This window comes from Schistocerca piceifrons, chromosome 3 (genome assembly GCF_021461385.2).
Source record: "Schistocerca piceifrons isolate TAMUIC-IGC-003096 chromosome 3, iqSchPice1.1, whole genome shotgun sequence".
Taxonomy (NCBI): domain Eukaryota; kingdom Metazoa; phylum Arthropoda; class Insecta; order Orthoptera; family Acrididae; genus Schistocerca; species Schistocerca piceifrons.
The window spans coordinates 456,491,782-456,507,925 of record NC_060140.1 but is presented as its reverse complement, the minus strand read 5'-3'; the positions used below and the strand labels follow the sequence as shown (position 1 = coordinate 456,507,925).

The 16,144-nt window shown below is 39.9% G+C and overlaps 1 protein-coding gene across 1 annotated transcript in view; it reads left to right on the top strand.

Moving 5' to 3' along the window:
- Positions 1-12,455: 12,455 nt before the first annotated feature.
- LOC124788739 (protein glass-like) overlaps positions 12,456-16,144 on the top strand; it is a 70,241-nt gene continuing 66,552 nt past the window's right edge. Inside the window, exon 1 of the mRNA XM_047256022.1 lies at positions 12,456-12,604. Coding sequence (XP_047111978.1) covers positions 12,456-12,604 — 149 coding nt within the window. The remainder of the gene's footprint in view (positions 12,605-16,144) is intronic.

The following is a 16,144-nucleotide window of genomic DNA, read 5'->3' as shown; positions in this document are numbered from 1 at the left end:
ATAAGCCTTACGGAAATAAAGAAGTAGAAATTTTACTGTGAAATAATCAAAATAACGGCAATCTTTTCAAAATTGCGCGTCGTTACAGATCTTGGAAAACATAAGCAGGTGCTGATTAATATCCTGTACCACGGTGCACTCTTGTCGCAGTTGGATCCCCTTTGGCATGCTGGAAACAGTATTGCGGCTTAAGTGTACCTCCCCTTCTGTGCCCATTTTGCGTACCATTGGGGATCGGCTCCGTCGTTTGTTAATTTATTTGATATATATCTTTCTCAACTGCTGTCGCTACAATTTCTTTGAATTCAGGCCACATCTGGTCAACACTTACATTGTTAATTTCAACTAAGTGGAGATTGTCAAGTAAATTTTTAAGCGCTTTTTTGAATATGTATATTTTTTACGGTAGCAGGAAGTGCCGAAATTACCACTCTTTGGATGCGGAATGTTAATTCGTGCTAAAAAACGCATGTGAGATTGCAGTTCGTAAATTGTTAGGAAATTCAGTATTCCAAGATCTATAGTGTCAAGAGCGTGCCAAGAATACCAAATTTGTAGTTATGGACGACAATAGAGGCAGCATGGCTCGGTATTTCTGCAGGGGACCTCAAACTACTTGCGACGTCGAGTTGCTGTACTGCACGGGAAAAAGGAGGTCCGACACGATGTTGGGAGGTAGCGCATGACTTTTGTCACCTCAGTGTAAAATAACTTTCAGTATAGTCGTGTTCACATTAGATTTATGCTTGAATACGAACGCTTTTGTCTCATTCTGATCATCCTCAGAAAACGGTCTTGTTTGTTACGTCTCACTTATTGGGTAGTGTTACGATAATTACAGTAATGCTTTCCCATACTTTAGAATTTTCCTTTATAAAACTTTTATGTCATGTACATCTCATCTGCCTATCTCCCAAACTATAGAGCTAATCTACTGATATAAACTAATGCAAGTAAGAAATCAAATAAGCACTGGACATCAGTGATATCGACGATAAAAAAAGATGAGTGCTGTGTCAGTGATTTTAACTCGTGGTGACTATAGCGGGGACAGCTATCTGAACGAGTAAAACGGACTATTTTATTCTAAGTAAACGGAGAAGATTTTATTGCAACATGCCACCGCTGTAGACTTCTACAGGACTGAGAGTGCATATTCCTCAGAACGAAACTTACTATAGCATTGAATACATAATTTTGAGCCACGAGTAAACAAATTTGTATCATTTTCACACAATACAATCATGAATGTACTACAGCGGAGAATATTCTAATATAGATGCACGAAAATGGATTGATGTTTAAATTAATTGCTCGTATTGCTAGAAGTTCTGAAGACTATATAGTTGCTGATTTTTTTACTAGTATCCGCTGGTGTAGTTTGCTGGACAAGAAGCAGGAAGGTGGGTGGAAGTCATGCAGTTGGCCAGATGTAAACCAGCGCTGGCTGTCTACAGAAAGTGGGAAAGACCGTCACCTATGGCATCTCTGGGTTCAAAAATGCCTCTGGCCTGGCTGGACATCGACTGGAAATGGGCGTTGATGAGAGATACGGTTACGTCATTTCACGTTGCTTCCTTTCTTTTCCAGAGTTCTTCAATCATGGTGGCTGATGAATGGTGGGTACCAGTTTTCGGCACACAAGCAAAAACATTGCAGAAGGGTAAACCACAGTCTCGACAGGCCTAGATCCTGCACTGTCAAATTCCGACATATGCTGGTACCCGTTTCTCGTTTCTATACTGGGCGTACAATGCTCTCCTCACAAACACAATGAAATCAATTTCTGGATGAGAAAACAGCTTTCTAATCTTTTCACATATATCGGCAATGCAGATAGCATTATTCTTACTCACTTAGTGCGGTTGCATCGAAACTTGTCATTTGCTATCCAAATATATAATACACTTCGTGTCAATTTACGTTCGTCACACGCCACCTTCATGATGTTGAAGTTCCAATGATCTACAATGCAGTGATCATTGTCCTCTTGTGTTTTCCAATCTTTTCCATTTATTCAGCATTATTTATGGAGTTACAGAAAGATGTCTACTACAATTTGTTGAAACGTACTTTAGTAGCCTAGAAGCCTACACTCTCTACGAACCACTCTACATTTTCCTTAAGAGAAGAAGATGATACTCCCTTTTACGACATTATTAATCTTTTTATCACCACCTTCTCGTGATGAAATGCTGTACAACCGTACAGTGGCGTTGGCTTTCATTTCCTTCAAGTCAACTGACCTTTCGTTAGCATCACAACACATTTTGTATCTGCGATTAGTATTCATGAAGCATCATTCTCTGATTCTGCATGGTCCGTTCACGCTATTGTGACCTCTTGTCGTACGCCTGAATAGCCACATTTTGCAGCCCAGACGGACATATGTCCGATGGAGCATCACATGTGATTCATCCGAAAAGACTATCCGTCGCCATTCAGTAGTCATCCAGTTTCGGTGTTGACAGCCTGGATACATGAAGTAGGCACCAGCTGTGGAGGGCCATATGCAGCAACCTTCACCGAACGGTCGTTGTGGAGACACTGTTGGTAGCCCCTTGATTCATCTGGGCAGTCAGTTGCTCAACAGTTGCCCGTCTATTCGCCCGTACAGATCACCACAGCCGTCGTTCCCCTCTGTTGTCTATGGCGGGTGGTGCACCACCGTTGGCTCGGCAGTGGATTTGAACAGTGTCATTTCGCTATACGTAGTTTGCTCTAACCACGGCGGCACGTGAACAGTTTCTAAAGTTAGCCGTTTCGGAAATACCCTTTGGCCCGAAAGCCAATGATTATGTCTTTTTGGACGTCAGATAAATGGCTCAGTTTACGCATTACGACAACGACTACACTGTTTTCCGCATTTCCCCGACACGATTTATACATCCTCCACTGCTAGTGCTGCCACCTGCCATCTGTGAATGGTTATGGCACATGCCGTGAAGCATAAGCTGTTGTCACAGTAATGTGACTGGATCCTGTAGTTGTCGATGCAGTATAACGATTTGGGCAGAAGTCTCAGGATCCTGTCACTGTCTTCAGGTGCCGGCCGGAGTGGCCGAGCGGTTATAGGCGCTACAGTCTGGAACCGCGCAACCGCTACGGACGCTGGTTCGAATCCTGCCTCGGGCATGGGTGTGTGTGATGTCCTTAGGTTAGTTAGGTTTAAGTAGTCCTAAGTTCTAGGGGACTGATGACCTCAGAAGTTAAGTACCATAGCGCTCAGAGCCATTTGAACCATTTTTGAACTGTCTTCAGGTACACCACTTCATTAACTCAAATAAGTCCACCTTCTACGTCTCTCTCTCTTCACATGTTGCAGTTTAACTACAAAATTCACTCTTATACCATTTCACCTGTGTATTAACATCTGGTTAATCTCATTCATTGTCATTCAGGTAATTTCCACCTATGTTAAGTTCTTCTGCTGGATACATCGATCTGACTACCGTATATTTAGATACATTTTTAGGTTCATTAGGCCGTCCTCTTGGCGTTTTCTGATCCTCTGGAATAAAGTGAAAAATTTTTCTTGTGCCCTGTACCATCCGTTTCTCAAATAGCACGCCCATCTGCAGTTTTTTTTCTCTCTAGTCATAATCACATCTGTCACTGCAATCTGCTCCCTGATTAATTTGTTTGTTTTCCTGTTTCCCCCAGCAATTTCACCATGTATCTTTCCATCTATCAGAAGTTCTCTTTTTTTAATGTTTTCAAATTAAAAGTCTACTTTTCACGATCATAACTGATAATAAACACTGATATTAAACTTTCTGCGCTTCAGTGTTTTCTAAGTCTCCATGTACTGACGTGCGCGCTATTAAGTCCAAACGAGCAGTTATGTTGACGGACGACCTAATTCTGTTGCAGGATAATGTCCACCCACATGTTCTCAATTTTGTTTCTACTGTGCTGCAGAAGTAGGCGATTTACAAATCTTTGAAGACATGGAGAAAGATAATTGTGGCCACGATTTGTTTCGTATGAATAGAAGCACGCCTGGGTACGATCAATGTTCCGTAGGCAAACGCAAACATTTTTCCATGACTGCACTGATCGTCGTGTCTCACAGTGGGTTACATGTACTAACAGTCATGGCAATTAAGTTTGAAATTATAAACAGTTTACTTACTTCTTTCCGCTTGTCTTGTATTCATTCGATTGCCCCATATAGTTTCGAAAACTTTTTTTAATCTACCAAAAAATTGCTGCTTTTCTGTTTGTTGCTTTTCCTGTACACCCAAGGTTTGTCTTGAACTGCCTTAAGACCAAAAATAAATAGTCCTTCCAATAATCTATTTCTGTAACTTCTTTATTAATTTGTATTATTTTTTCAGAGTGTTGATTTTATATTATTGCAAGGGTACTACAGATATTTCTCAAGTCTACAGTAAAACTAGCTGTATTTTTCCATTCATTGGTGAAGTTTATCTGTCCTAGAAGCAAAAGGTACTGCGTCATCCGAAAACAAATGTTGGTTCACGTATGTTCCATCGAACACTCAGTCTTTTGAGAATCTGGACATCTTCTTGGCTTGTTGAGAAGAGTTTTGTTGGTATGGAATCTCCTTGCAGTAATGAATTTCTCACTAACGTGATGAAGTCTAATAAAAGTAGTATCACTGACATACCAGTTTCTCTTTACACTATCATCTGACTAAAAGTCAATCGTTTTTACTACGCAGTTGCTGGTAATCTTAACGAATACTTTTATGTATTAAGAAGAAGAGTTAGACAGTTCTACGTTTTGTATGTCTCGTCTGACTCCTTTCTTGAGAAACAGAATATACCTTTTTCAATTCTGATGTTTTATCTACGACCGAAGTTCAGTAAACAATTACGAAAGTTTCTATTGAACTTGTCTCTAGTTTTAAAATTCTGTTGAATAGCTATCAACTCTGATCCGTCTCCATTTTCTTTATATCTCTCGTTGTTTCAGTCCCATCATCTGGCATAATGTACTTTATGTCAGTATTTTATATTTTATTTATGGAACATAATTTTTGATTCATCTCTCACACTACACAGATGTTGGAGAAAATTTTGGAATGCTTTTATGAGTTTTTGTCTTTTGTTAGTTGCTACGAATTCTCACCTGATGGAAAGAAGAGCCTTCCTAACATAAGTTTCGATTTTATTGTCCTCACAGTATTATCGTTATTTTACTTCCCAAATTTTCGTTGACTGTAACTTCTCAAATCGTTTGGAAGATTGAGACTATTGTTGTTTATATATCCGAGCATAATATTTCGAGATCATTGTCAGTTTCAACAAAAATGTTTCATACTTTTAACCATGGCGTTCAGCTGTAATGATGCAACACAACGACGCACATTCGGAAAATTTTTATTGAGAGGTTTGTGCAGAATATTGTTACTTCTCTGGTTGTCAATCATAGGTGTTAAGGCAACTTCTGGAGTACTCCATGGCAGTATTATGGGGCCATTACTATTTACAACGTCTGTAAATGAACGAGTGAATCATGTAAGAAGCTTGAACAGGCTTTTCGATAATACTGCTCTTTGGAGGAAGTGCCAGAGCCAGAAGAGCGAAGAGAGATGCAGGAATACTTGCGTAGGCTCGATGATCGTTGTACGGACTGATAGCTGACAGTGAACATAAAAAAGTGTAATATGCTGCAGATAAATAGGCAAAGAGATCCAGCTACACGTGAAGCGCTATTCTTTAGCGTGATTGCAAACGGAAAACTATTAACTTTATTTCCTATCAATGTTTCCGTTGCTTAGGTTTATTCACTATAAAAATGGCTCTGAGCACTATGGGACTTAACATCTGAGGTCATCAGTCCCCTAGAACTCAGAACTACTTAAACCTAACTAACCTAAGGACATTACACACACCCATGACCAAGGCAGGATTCGAACCTGCGACCGTAACGGTCGCGCGGTTCCAGACTGTAGCGCCTAGAACCGCTACTCACTATAATTTTAAGGCGTATATATATTGTAGAATAACAATACGAGAATATTGTTAAAATATTTTGAACGTAAATGTGCGTGATGTTTATATATATTACTTTCTCATACTGCTGTTTTTCGAGTAGAATAACTTGAACGTTCTCGAACAAGATTTTTTAAAACAAATTAGGCTGATGTATCCACCTCCCACGTTTTCTTCCCTAGCCTTCAAAATCCCACGAATGAGAGGGTTATGATTGTCACTTTACCATACAGTGCTCAGAGCCTGGGCGTTAGGCAGTTATAGCGGAGCGGAGAGACTGATAACTGGTGCGCGAGAAAATTCAAAATCTGTACTTCCAGCAGTTCATAACTGTGTGTCATTTGAATTATGGCTCAAATTTTCGGGAGGGACTGATATCGGGCGGGACTGATGTCTTGCTAGTGCACTTTTTTTCCCGTGGAGATATGGGGTGAAGTTGGTGACGTTTCCATTTTAGGCTGGTTGGGTATGATTTCTCTACGCAACAGTTGCGCCGTTACGAGTATGCTGAGCTTATTTAAGATAAAAAGATGTGGTATCTTGATAGCCCCTGATGATGGCTCCAGCTTAAAGAGACTACGTTGTAGACTATGGCCTAATCTCATTATAAAAACCATCTCCAAGGACGTAAATACCGGTCATAAAAGCATAAGTTGCTTGGCTAGAAAGAAATTGCTTGGTAAATCGCTCGTGTCTGGTGGGGTCGAAGTGAGCTACCGATTGCAAAGAGACAGTCGCGAGCGATTTATCGCCCAGATGTGGGTTCTTGAGGAGCAACGAATGGATGGCGGGGGTGCCTACACGCCAGGCGCACAGCCACCCGTGTGAAGGGCCTCGTCGTGGACCCCTCGCTCGTCCAGATGCAGGTCGGAGGATCCGTCCAGCACGGAATCTCCCGGGAGAAGCCCGCCAAGCGGCGTACCATGCGCTAAAATAATTAATAAGAAGCCCCTGTTGGCCGTCGGCGTGCAACCTGTGGCAGCTCCAATTAGCCGCCCTGGGTAGACGCCGCTCCCTCGACCACCCTGCCGCCCCCCTTCCCGCCAACTCCCTGGCCCCCACTCTAATAACGAATCAAAAAGCTGCCCGTTTGCCTTTGCAGCAGATCTGTTCCTAGTGCTCTCCCGCGCACGGTTTCACCACTTCAGTTGCCTTGTGTGTTCTCTCGATCACATCTACAGATATGCGTTTGATATCCAAATATAAGGTTAGTAACTACACCGTAACATCGGCTCTTTAAATCCAATATGTCTCTTTACGTTTGACATAATCTTGGGAGGGAGTGAACATTTCGATAAAATAACACCCGAGGCGCCCATCCCATGGATTCGTGAAATAGAAGTTTCAGATTAACAGCCAAATAATGTTTCTAAACGCGACCAGTATTTCATCAGATAACTCCTATAGCTTCACTGGGGCCGCAGAAAGAATAGCATGCGTTCTCGAACAAGATTGAGCCGATGTGTCCACTTACCACTGGCACCAAAGCTAGAATTAGCAACCGTTAACTGATGTTCTTAGCAATGTTTCTAATGTGCCTGATGAATACTGGGAATTTTTCTTTATAAATACGGTGTATTTTCAGCAACATTATTTGAATATCTACACGGAAGCAATAAGAACACTTATCACGTTATCGCCAGTTGTCGCCGCAGTTTGTGAAGAATACGTCTTTGTTTCCGAATCAGTGAGGTTGTGCATTGTTTCTGAATATCGAAATCTGCTGATTGTTCTACGGATTTAGTACGAAATATGTTGCTACGTAGGTTATTAAGGAATGATTGTGACCCATACACATCGTATACATATTTGTTCGAAAGTAGCTTTGGAAATGTTTGTATGGATAGCAGCACATGTATACTCCTACCCATACAAAACTTTTTCTAGAGTTTAGTTTACGTTTCTTTTGTTTCTTTACCTTTCTATTGCTTCTTCCACGTTATATACCACTGAAACTAGCCGCTAAGAACGTTACATTATTAACCTTTGTAGCTACTCTACGTCGTGGCACACAAATACTCTATTGTAGCTCTGAAAGGTATATATTAGGAAGGAACCAAACGATGAGATAGCGAGGAAATAATTTTCTGAACTATAAGCTGTTAGTTGAGTCAGTCGAAACTGATTACATACGTTTTCATATAATCATTTTTATGGCCTACATGTTGAGCAGCCGGTTGCGCATCGATGGTATTTTTTTATATGAGTTACTTCACCTACCAGTACCAATCATAATATCGTACAGTACAACACCTCACCAGAAGCCTTAGAAAGTATCTGCTAGATAATGATTTACTAAACACAGAAACCGAAATTTAGTTGAGCCAAATTAAAGTGTAGGCTTCGTTGTTGAATACTCTTTTATATCGTATGCTGTGCGTGGAAGTACTATAATTTGCTTCCGATGGGAAATTGTAGTAGATATCAGCCATTAAACAGTCCCTTGCGAATGCTAATTTCAGATTTAATTTTGTAAAACTTTTATCAATTATGTCTTCGGTGGAGATAGATCGAAAAAGATCCCATGACCACGCGTAAGTGTGTTATGGACAAATACTTACCAGTATTAATTTATATAGAGCACTATTTTTGTCATAGAATGTGTAATAAACGAAAATACACGAAAATTACTTAGGTACAATCCGGAAATATTAGAGGTAATATAATACTGGGTAAGTCTCACGCATAAATTCTAATGTAACGTCTACGTATTCTGTCCGTGATGCAAGTAATATGCTGTTTCGTTATTTACTGCAGGATTGCAAAAATTAGCAAAAATTAAAATTTATTTTTTGCTTTTAAACTGATAGGCTAAGCAAACTGTTACTGTTTATTGTTTTTGTTAGCAGTGTAACGTGTATTTCTCTTTACTTATTTTGTTACTGTTTATTGTTTTTGTTAGCAGTGTAACGTGTATTTCTCTTTACTTATTTTACCATTGTTTTTCTTTTAGTTTTAACTAAACATATTTTAAGTGATTAGTTTAGACGATTATTTTAGACTGCAGTTATTTTTTGTGCCTTGCCATTTTGATAACAATTTATCATTAGCTCTCCTTTTCCTACGTTACAGCACTATTTTGGCACCTGTTTTATAAGCTAACATTTCTGACGGGCGTGACATCGTCTGTGTTTATCTATTTTCTCATATCTACATATCTGTCGCATCTTTAATCTTTGAATTTTTCTTGACAGATTCCAGTCTGCTTACCTTTTCACATTTGCGGCCTCATCCAGTGACAGGTTTTTTTATTCTGCCCTTAATTCTTAACATCATTCTACAGCATAACGTTTCAAATGTTACCAGTTCGTACTTTTCATGATTTATAACCGCTCAATATTTTATCACAACTTGGCGATCCAGACAAATCGATAAACGTCGTTTTCAGTGTCAGTATCCAACATCTGAAAACACCGCCCGCTCATGAAAACTTTCATTTGTGTAATAATGCTTCTGATGTTTAGCTTTTTCCAACAGGACACGATTCATACATTTATTTCACAGCTTGTTTCCCCAGTTTTGATGTTATTCATAATTGTTCTTTCTCTATCTCTGCAGTTCTTTTTTTCCTTCGTAACTCCATAACGCAAATAACGTGGAAAGTAGATTTCCTCTCCGTTTAACAGTTGTTGCAAGTTTAGCAAGGTATTATCGTAATGTTTTCATTATCACCACGAAAAAACAAAGGTACGTAATTAATTTTTTTTGTATGAGTTCGGGTATATGTTTGCAATGCTAGTACGTGTTGAAATTCCTGCGTCACAATACCGTAACTTGCTGCTGGAAGTGTCAAAACAAAATGGCGCAGCACGTTGAACAGATGCAGTTTTGTGCAACAATTTGTTTTCTGCCTTTGAAGAGGAATAACTCATCAAGAATGCAAAGGTTAGTTCGTGGAAGTGTGTAGAAAATATACGCCATCATACGCTATGTGATCAAAAGTATCCGGACACGCCCAAAAACATAAGTTTTTCATATTAGGTGCTTCGTGCTGCCACCTACAGTCAGGTGCTCCATATCAGCGACCTCAGTAGTCATTAGACATCGTGAGAGAGCAGAATGGGGCGCTACGCAAAACTCACGGACTTCGAACGTGGTCAGGTGACTGGGTGTCACTTGCGTCATGCGTCCGTACGCGAAGTTTCCACACTCCTAACATCCCTAGGTCCATTGTTTCCGAAGGGACACGTACAGCACAAAAGCGCACAGGCTAACCTCGTCTGTTGACTGACGGAGACCGCCGACAGTTGGAGAGGGTCGTAATGTGTAATAGGAAGACATCTGTCCAGACCATCACACAGAAATTCCAAATTGCATCGGGATCCACTGCAAGCACTATGACAGTTAGGCGGGAGGTGAGAAAACTTGGATTTCATGGTCGAGCGGCTGCTCATAAGCCACACATTACGTCGGTAAATGCCAAATGACGCCTCGCTTGCTGTAAGAAGCGTAAACATCGGACGATAGAACAGTGGAAAAACGTAGTGTGGAGTGACGAATCACGGTACACAATGTGGCCATTCGATGGCAGAGTGTGGGTATGGCGAATGGCCGGTGAACGTCATCTGCCAACGTGTGCAGTGCCAACAGTAAAGTTCGGAGGCGGTGGTGTTATGGTGTGGTCGTGGTTTTCATGGAAGGGGGTTGCACCCCTTGTTGTTTTGCGTGCACTATCACAGCGCAGGCCTACATTGATGTTTTAAGCACCTTTTTGCTCCGCACTGTTGAAGAGCAATTCGGTGATGGCGATTGCATCTTCCAGCACGATCGAGCACCTGTTCATAATGCACGGCATGTGGCGGAGTGGTTACACGACAATAATATTCCTGTAATGGACTGGCATCCACAGAGTCCTGACCTAAATCCTACAGAACACCTTTGGTATGTTCTGGAACGCCAACTTCGTGCCAGACCTCACCGACTCCATGAAGAATGCGCTGCCATTCCCCAAGAAACCCTCCAGCACCTGACTGAACGAATGCTTACGAGAGTGGAAGTTGTCACCAAAGGGTGGGACAACACCGTACTGAATTCCAGTATAATCGATGGAGGGCGCCACGAACTTGTAAGTCATTTTCAGCCAGGAGTCCGGATACTTTTGATCACGTAGCGTATGATGGAGTGCTTAGTGGGCAGAGCGATTCCAGTGTGGTCATAGATGAAGTAGAGATGAGATGCACCATTTTGGTTTGGTTTCTATACCGGTATGCTACGGTACCGTGCTGCGTGAATTTCAGTGTGTAGCTGGACTGCAGTCACGTACCAGGACATACACTCAGAATTAATTACATAATTTGTGTTTTCGGTATGATAATTAGTACTTGATGACTACCTGTCGTTGCTGCTTTCCACTTCAAATGATATGTCGTCTACGGATATTGGTAACTGAGCCTCTGTCACTATGATTTCTGTTCTGAAACTTAAAAAATCTATTGTTAATGTATAACTGAAGAATAGAGGAGCTGATGGGAACCACTTATAAAAGGACATGATATAGTATAGAACTGCAATAATATTCCACAGATGCTGTATCAAATGCTTAATAAACCGAAATGAAATCAGTTGTAAAGACGAGCAAATCTTTTGTCAGAGAGCTAAACAAGCGTTTTATATGCTCTTGGTATTAATGGCTACAAGTATCAACCATGAATATAAATCGAGAGATTTCCGTGGCCGTGTCATTGAAGGTAAAATATTCTGGTTTGAAAGGCGGCATCATATTCATTCTTCAAATTTCTTCTTTATCTGTCGACATTTTGAGCCTTCTCCTGGAACTTTCCGTTGTTTCCGGAAGAGTCCTGAAAAGGATCTCAGCAAAGAGGTCGAAACGTTTACGGTTGAAGAATAAATTTGAAGAGGAGCACGAGGTGGCCTAATAACGTAGATTACTTTACCTTCAGTTATGAAACGTAATCGTTGCGAATTGATCAATGGCTACAATTTTTTAATGAAGTCATTTCCACCATTTAACTGTAAGTTTTGATTGTTCATTTAGCTCACTATCGTGATTTCGGCTGTAGAGCCAGTTTCAGGGGTGAAAGCAAGGCAGTAAACACCCGAAATGTCTGCATGACACTTCGTCGTAGAAATATTGCAACACGTATGTTAACACAGATGCCAATCATGTGATTGGTATTTTTCCAAAAATGTGTTGCAATATTTAGAAGACTATATAACATTCAGACATACCGGGTATTTACTGTCTTTCTTTCACCTTTGCACTTGAAACTGGCTCTAGAGACGAAATCAGGATAGTGAACTAAATAAACAATAAAACCTTAGAGTTAAATGGCGGCAATGATTTCATTAAAAAAGTATTGGCCTGTTATGACTATGTTTCCGAGCCAAGGAAAATACTTCACTGGCTAAAATATTTTTCAAATGGAGAATCATGTCTGAAGAGAAGGGGTCGCCTCGCAGTCTGCGAGATGGCGGCCCGGAAGCGATGCTGTGTGTACATGTGTGCGTGTGGTTGCGCAGAGGGCCGGCGCGATGGACGGCTGCTACGTGCCCAACAACCCGCAGTTCGGCCTGTCGGAGGCGGCGGCCTGGGGGCTCGACGACATGGGCTCCTTCTCGCTGCCCGCGCTCGACCTCGACCCGCTGCCCAGTCTGCTGCCGTTCAGCCCCGCCGCCTACAAGTGAGTACCGCTCTACTGTCCATAGTAGACTGTTTTTGTGGCTTGCAGCTAAACCTCTTTCGTAGTGAACAATAAGATCTTTAAGGACGCTACAGAGGTGTTTAGGAATGAAATACGGGCGATCATATTGTAACTGGCTCGGTGACTCATAATCACCCTCAGCTAAGGCACCTTACGTCCTTTACTGGAACTGTCCTGCAACAATATTTACACCAAACGTCTCCCTTCAGTAACTGATAATTCGACTCTCACTGTATTTATGCTTAAGTTGTAAAATTAAAAGGCAGAGGGAAAATTTTGGAAAGATTCATTACTATTTACAAAACAGGAAGTTTTTCTCCCGTGTCAACAAACAGACTGTTAATTCGAATCTGTCTGGAGTGGCTGCAACTAAGCTTTACGAGTGTTTCCAAAGGCTTTAGTTTAGGCCATCTACTGAACGATAACAAGTAATTGTCATTTCACATAACGTGTTTTGCAGTGGAACTCTAGGAAAGTTTCATGAGTATAAATCGCAATTTATCCTTTTTGTGTGAGGACATGCTGAACTGAGAATTTCAGAACACAATGATCCTTTGATTCCATCTGGGCGCGCACCACTGATTCTATAAATTTGAAAAACAACATTGTTTCCAGGAGGCTGGTTTAAATGCGTATTTTGTTAATCACTAGGGCCTAGTTTATAGCGTGAGCTCATTCTCAGCTACACCTACAAACCTAATAACTCACCACAATTAAATGGAAGTCGAAATATAAAAGTCTTTGCAACTGTACGGGATGAAGAGTTTTCACTCAATTATAGTGTGATTACTTACAATGGACGTGGGAACTTCATATTTATAAGTACTGTAAAACAGAAGCCACATGCCGTACACAGTTATACATCGCAATGCTCTTTACAGACACAAACTAAAATATTATATGAATGGAGTAACTGCAGGTGCGAGAAAAGCAGTATAATAGATAATAAGAATCCATGTACAACAACAAGCAACGAGAAACGATACCTTGGAATAGGTATTCACAAACCATACATAACAGCTATTCGTATTTCAACCATATGTGAACACATATGTAGACGGGATAGTTTAGAACTGTCTGTCAAATAGTATAAAGTCGAAAGATATTATGGTACTATAGTCATACAGTTTCAAAGTAGGTCGTTCGTCGTTTACTTATTGTTACATGTAAGGTATCACTTTAATGTTTATAAACGGTGTCACACATAAGTAACAGTGTTAGATATCCTGAGTGAGGCTTTTTTTTAAATTTTAGTCACAGTCACATATTATAATCACAGTCATAAATGGTTTCGGCTCTGTGTTAACTACCTTCAGATTCTGAACATCAGCGGCATTTTGTGAACAATCAACAACAAACAGTGGTGTGAACACCTTGCTCGACAAATGCCACCGATAACGTATACAACCTGAAGAATGACAGTCATATTTTGTGATTGTGTTTCATATAAAAATAAGTAAATAATACTACAGTCACTCTTTTCCACGGAATGACGTTCATTTTCGATGCCACCTTTCTTTTTTAAAATTTTCAGTGGTTGTTTGGACCCTACTGTACACTTTCACAATTTGCAACACCATTGAATTAGTAAATAAAATCAGTAAAATCTTCATTCCGACTGATTACCAGTGTCTAGGAGACAATCAGTTGTCGTATAATGGAAAAGAGCAGAAAATTAATTTACTGCCTGTAAAGGTATCATAAAAAGGGATATGGTGGCAGGGTTCAGTTCACTATCCATTCCTTTTCTCAGTGTAGCTATCTGTGTGGTTTACTGTTAAACTATACAGCTGTTCAGAATATTTTATGCCTATTTCTGACATAGGTTCTTACAGAAAAAGGTGAAATATTATATAAATAGTTGAACGTATAGTACCGTGAGTAATATCATTACGTAGCTTACACAAAAGAGATTTTTAAGTTATTCAAAAAAATTGCAATTTGATAATACAGTATCAAAAGACAAGGAAATAATCAGTGAATAGTTCTTCAGGGAGGTGATAAGATTTACTGAAAGTCTAAGCAATTAACACCATGTGCTATAACACAGTGTCTTTTCCGTGAAATAATCGTGACTCTTACTGACACTGGCAATTAAAACCAAGTTACCGTTGTTTTTTAACATCTTTTTGTAATATTTAATAGTAGTTATTATGAGACAATTATATTCATTACAAAGGAGACGTACAATCCTAAAAAGTAGATGCTTTTCAAAAGCCTCTCATGTGTGACTCTCTAAACGCAGTACATACTCCCCATCATACGATTTGTGGTTAAGAGGAAATGCTGAATCGCGTGAACACTATAGAGAAAAAGTCCGAAAATATATCTGTAAGACCTAAAAGAACGGAAGATACCTGTTCATTATTCAACAAGTTTCATAACTGAAGCTAATTATAATTCAGTTGACATTGTTAAGCTGGTTAAGCTGTAGTTTCCTCTATGCTTTATCTGGAGAGTTGCAACAATGCAGAGTATACCACTTCAGACATAACTATACCATGTCTGGTGAGGTCTTGTGGTGTTCTGACTCCATTACTAAAAACGTTACAGTTTTGTATCGAAAATGAAACACGAATTTATGAGCGGTATATTACAACCACTCTACTATTAAACACTTTGAAGGTCTAATACGCAACAGCGCAAGAGACAAGAGAGAAATGAAGTAACATGTAATACTACTACTCTGCAATAGCTCTTAATCGCGAGACATTTGAGTATTACCTGGTAATTTGAAGGTAGAGCCGTTAGCATTAATACTTTCTAGCATATCATTTACAATAATCTCGGAAAACATTAAAAATACCATTTTCCTACCTTCAAGTTGTCTGTTGATGAGTTCCAGAGAGTCCGTGTAGCAAAGATGTCAGTCGCTTACAATAATTATTCACTCTGGATGGTGTCTCTGTAAGGTGAAAATCAACGAATAATACGGATGAAGTTACATGGAACATTCATTTTTATCAAATTAGGTGAAATTTTCCTTCGAAGAAGGGAAGAAGTAGTTTAAAAAGTTTTAAGGCACTAGAGTTGCTATATACGATTCATTTCGTAATGTTCCTTTTGCGACGGAGAATAATCACGAATAGCGTGACAAATATCACTACCAAGTATGATAGTAAAAGCTAACGCATAATAAAGCGCAAGAGACAAAAGAGAAATGCGAAAATATATTATAAATTAAGAGCTTAAGAATGAATCAGGGGAAGTATAACATAGCACATAACAGAATGAATCGGTACCAGGCGCTTTCCATCAGTAAGTTAGATAATATCTTGTGCTTTGATTTCAACAGTCTGACGGTAACTCCGGCAGTAAATTAAGAAAGAAAAATATTGGGAGTGGTTTCAGTAGTATTTTCCGAACTTCTATTTGAGTTTATTTCTGCTCAGAATGTTGGCTGTCTACAACGGCGAGGTGGCGTTTGTAATTTGTAAACATCTGAACTTCAAGTTACATGTTAAAGGTACGAACTGTTTATGTTTAAGACAGAAAATTTGTCACTTGAGGACTAGTTAT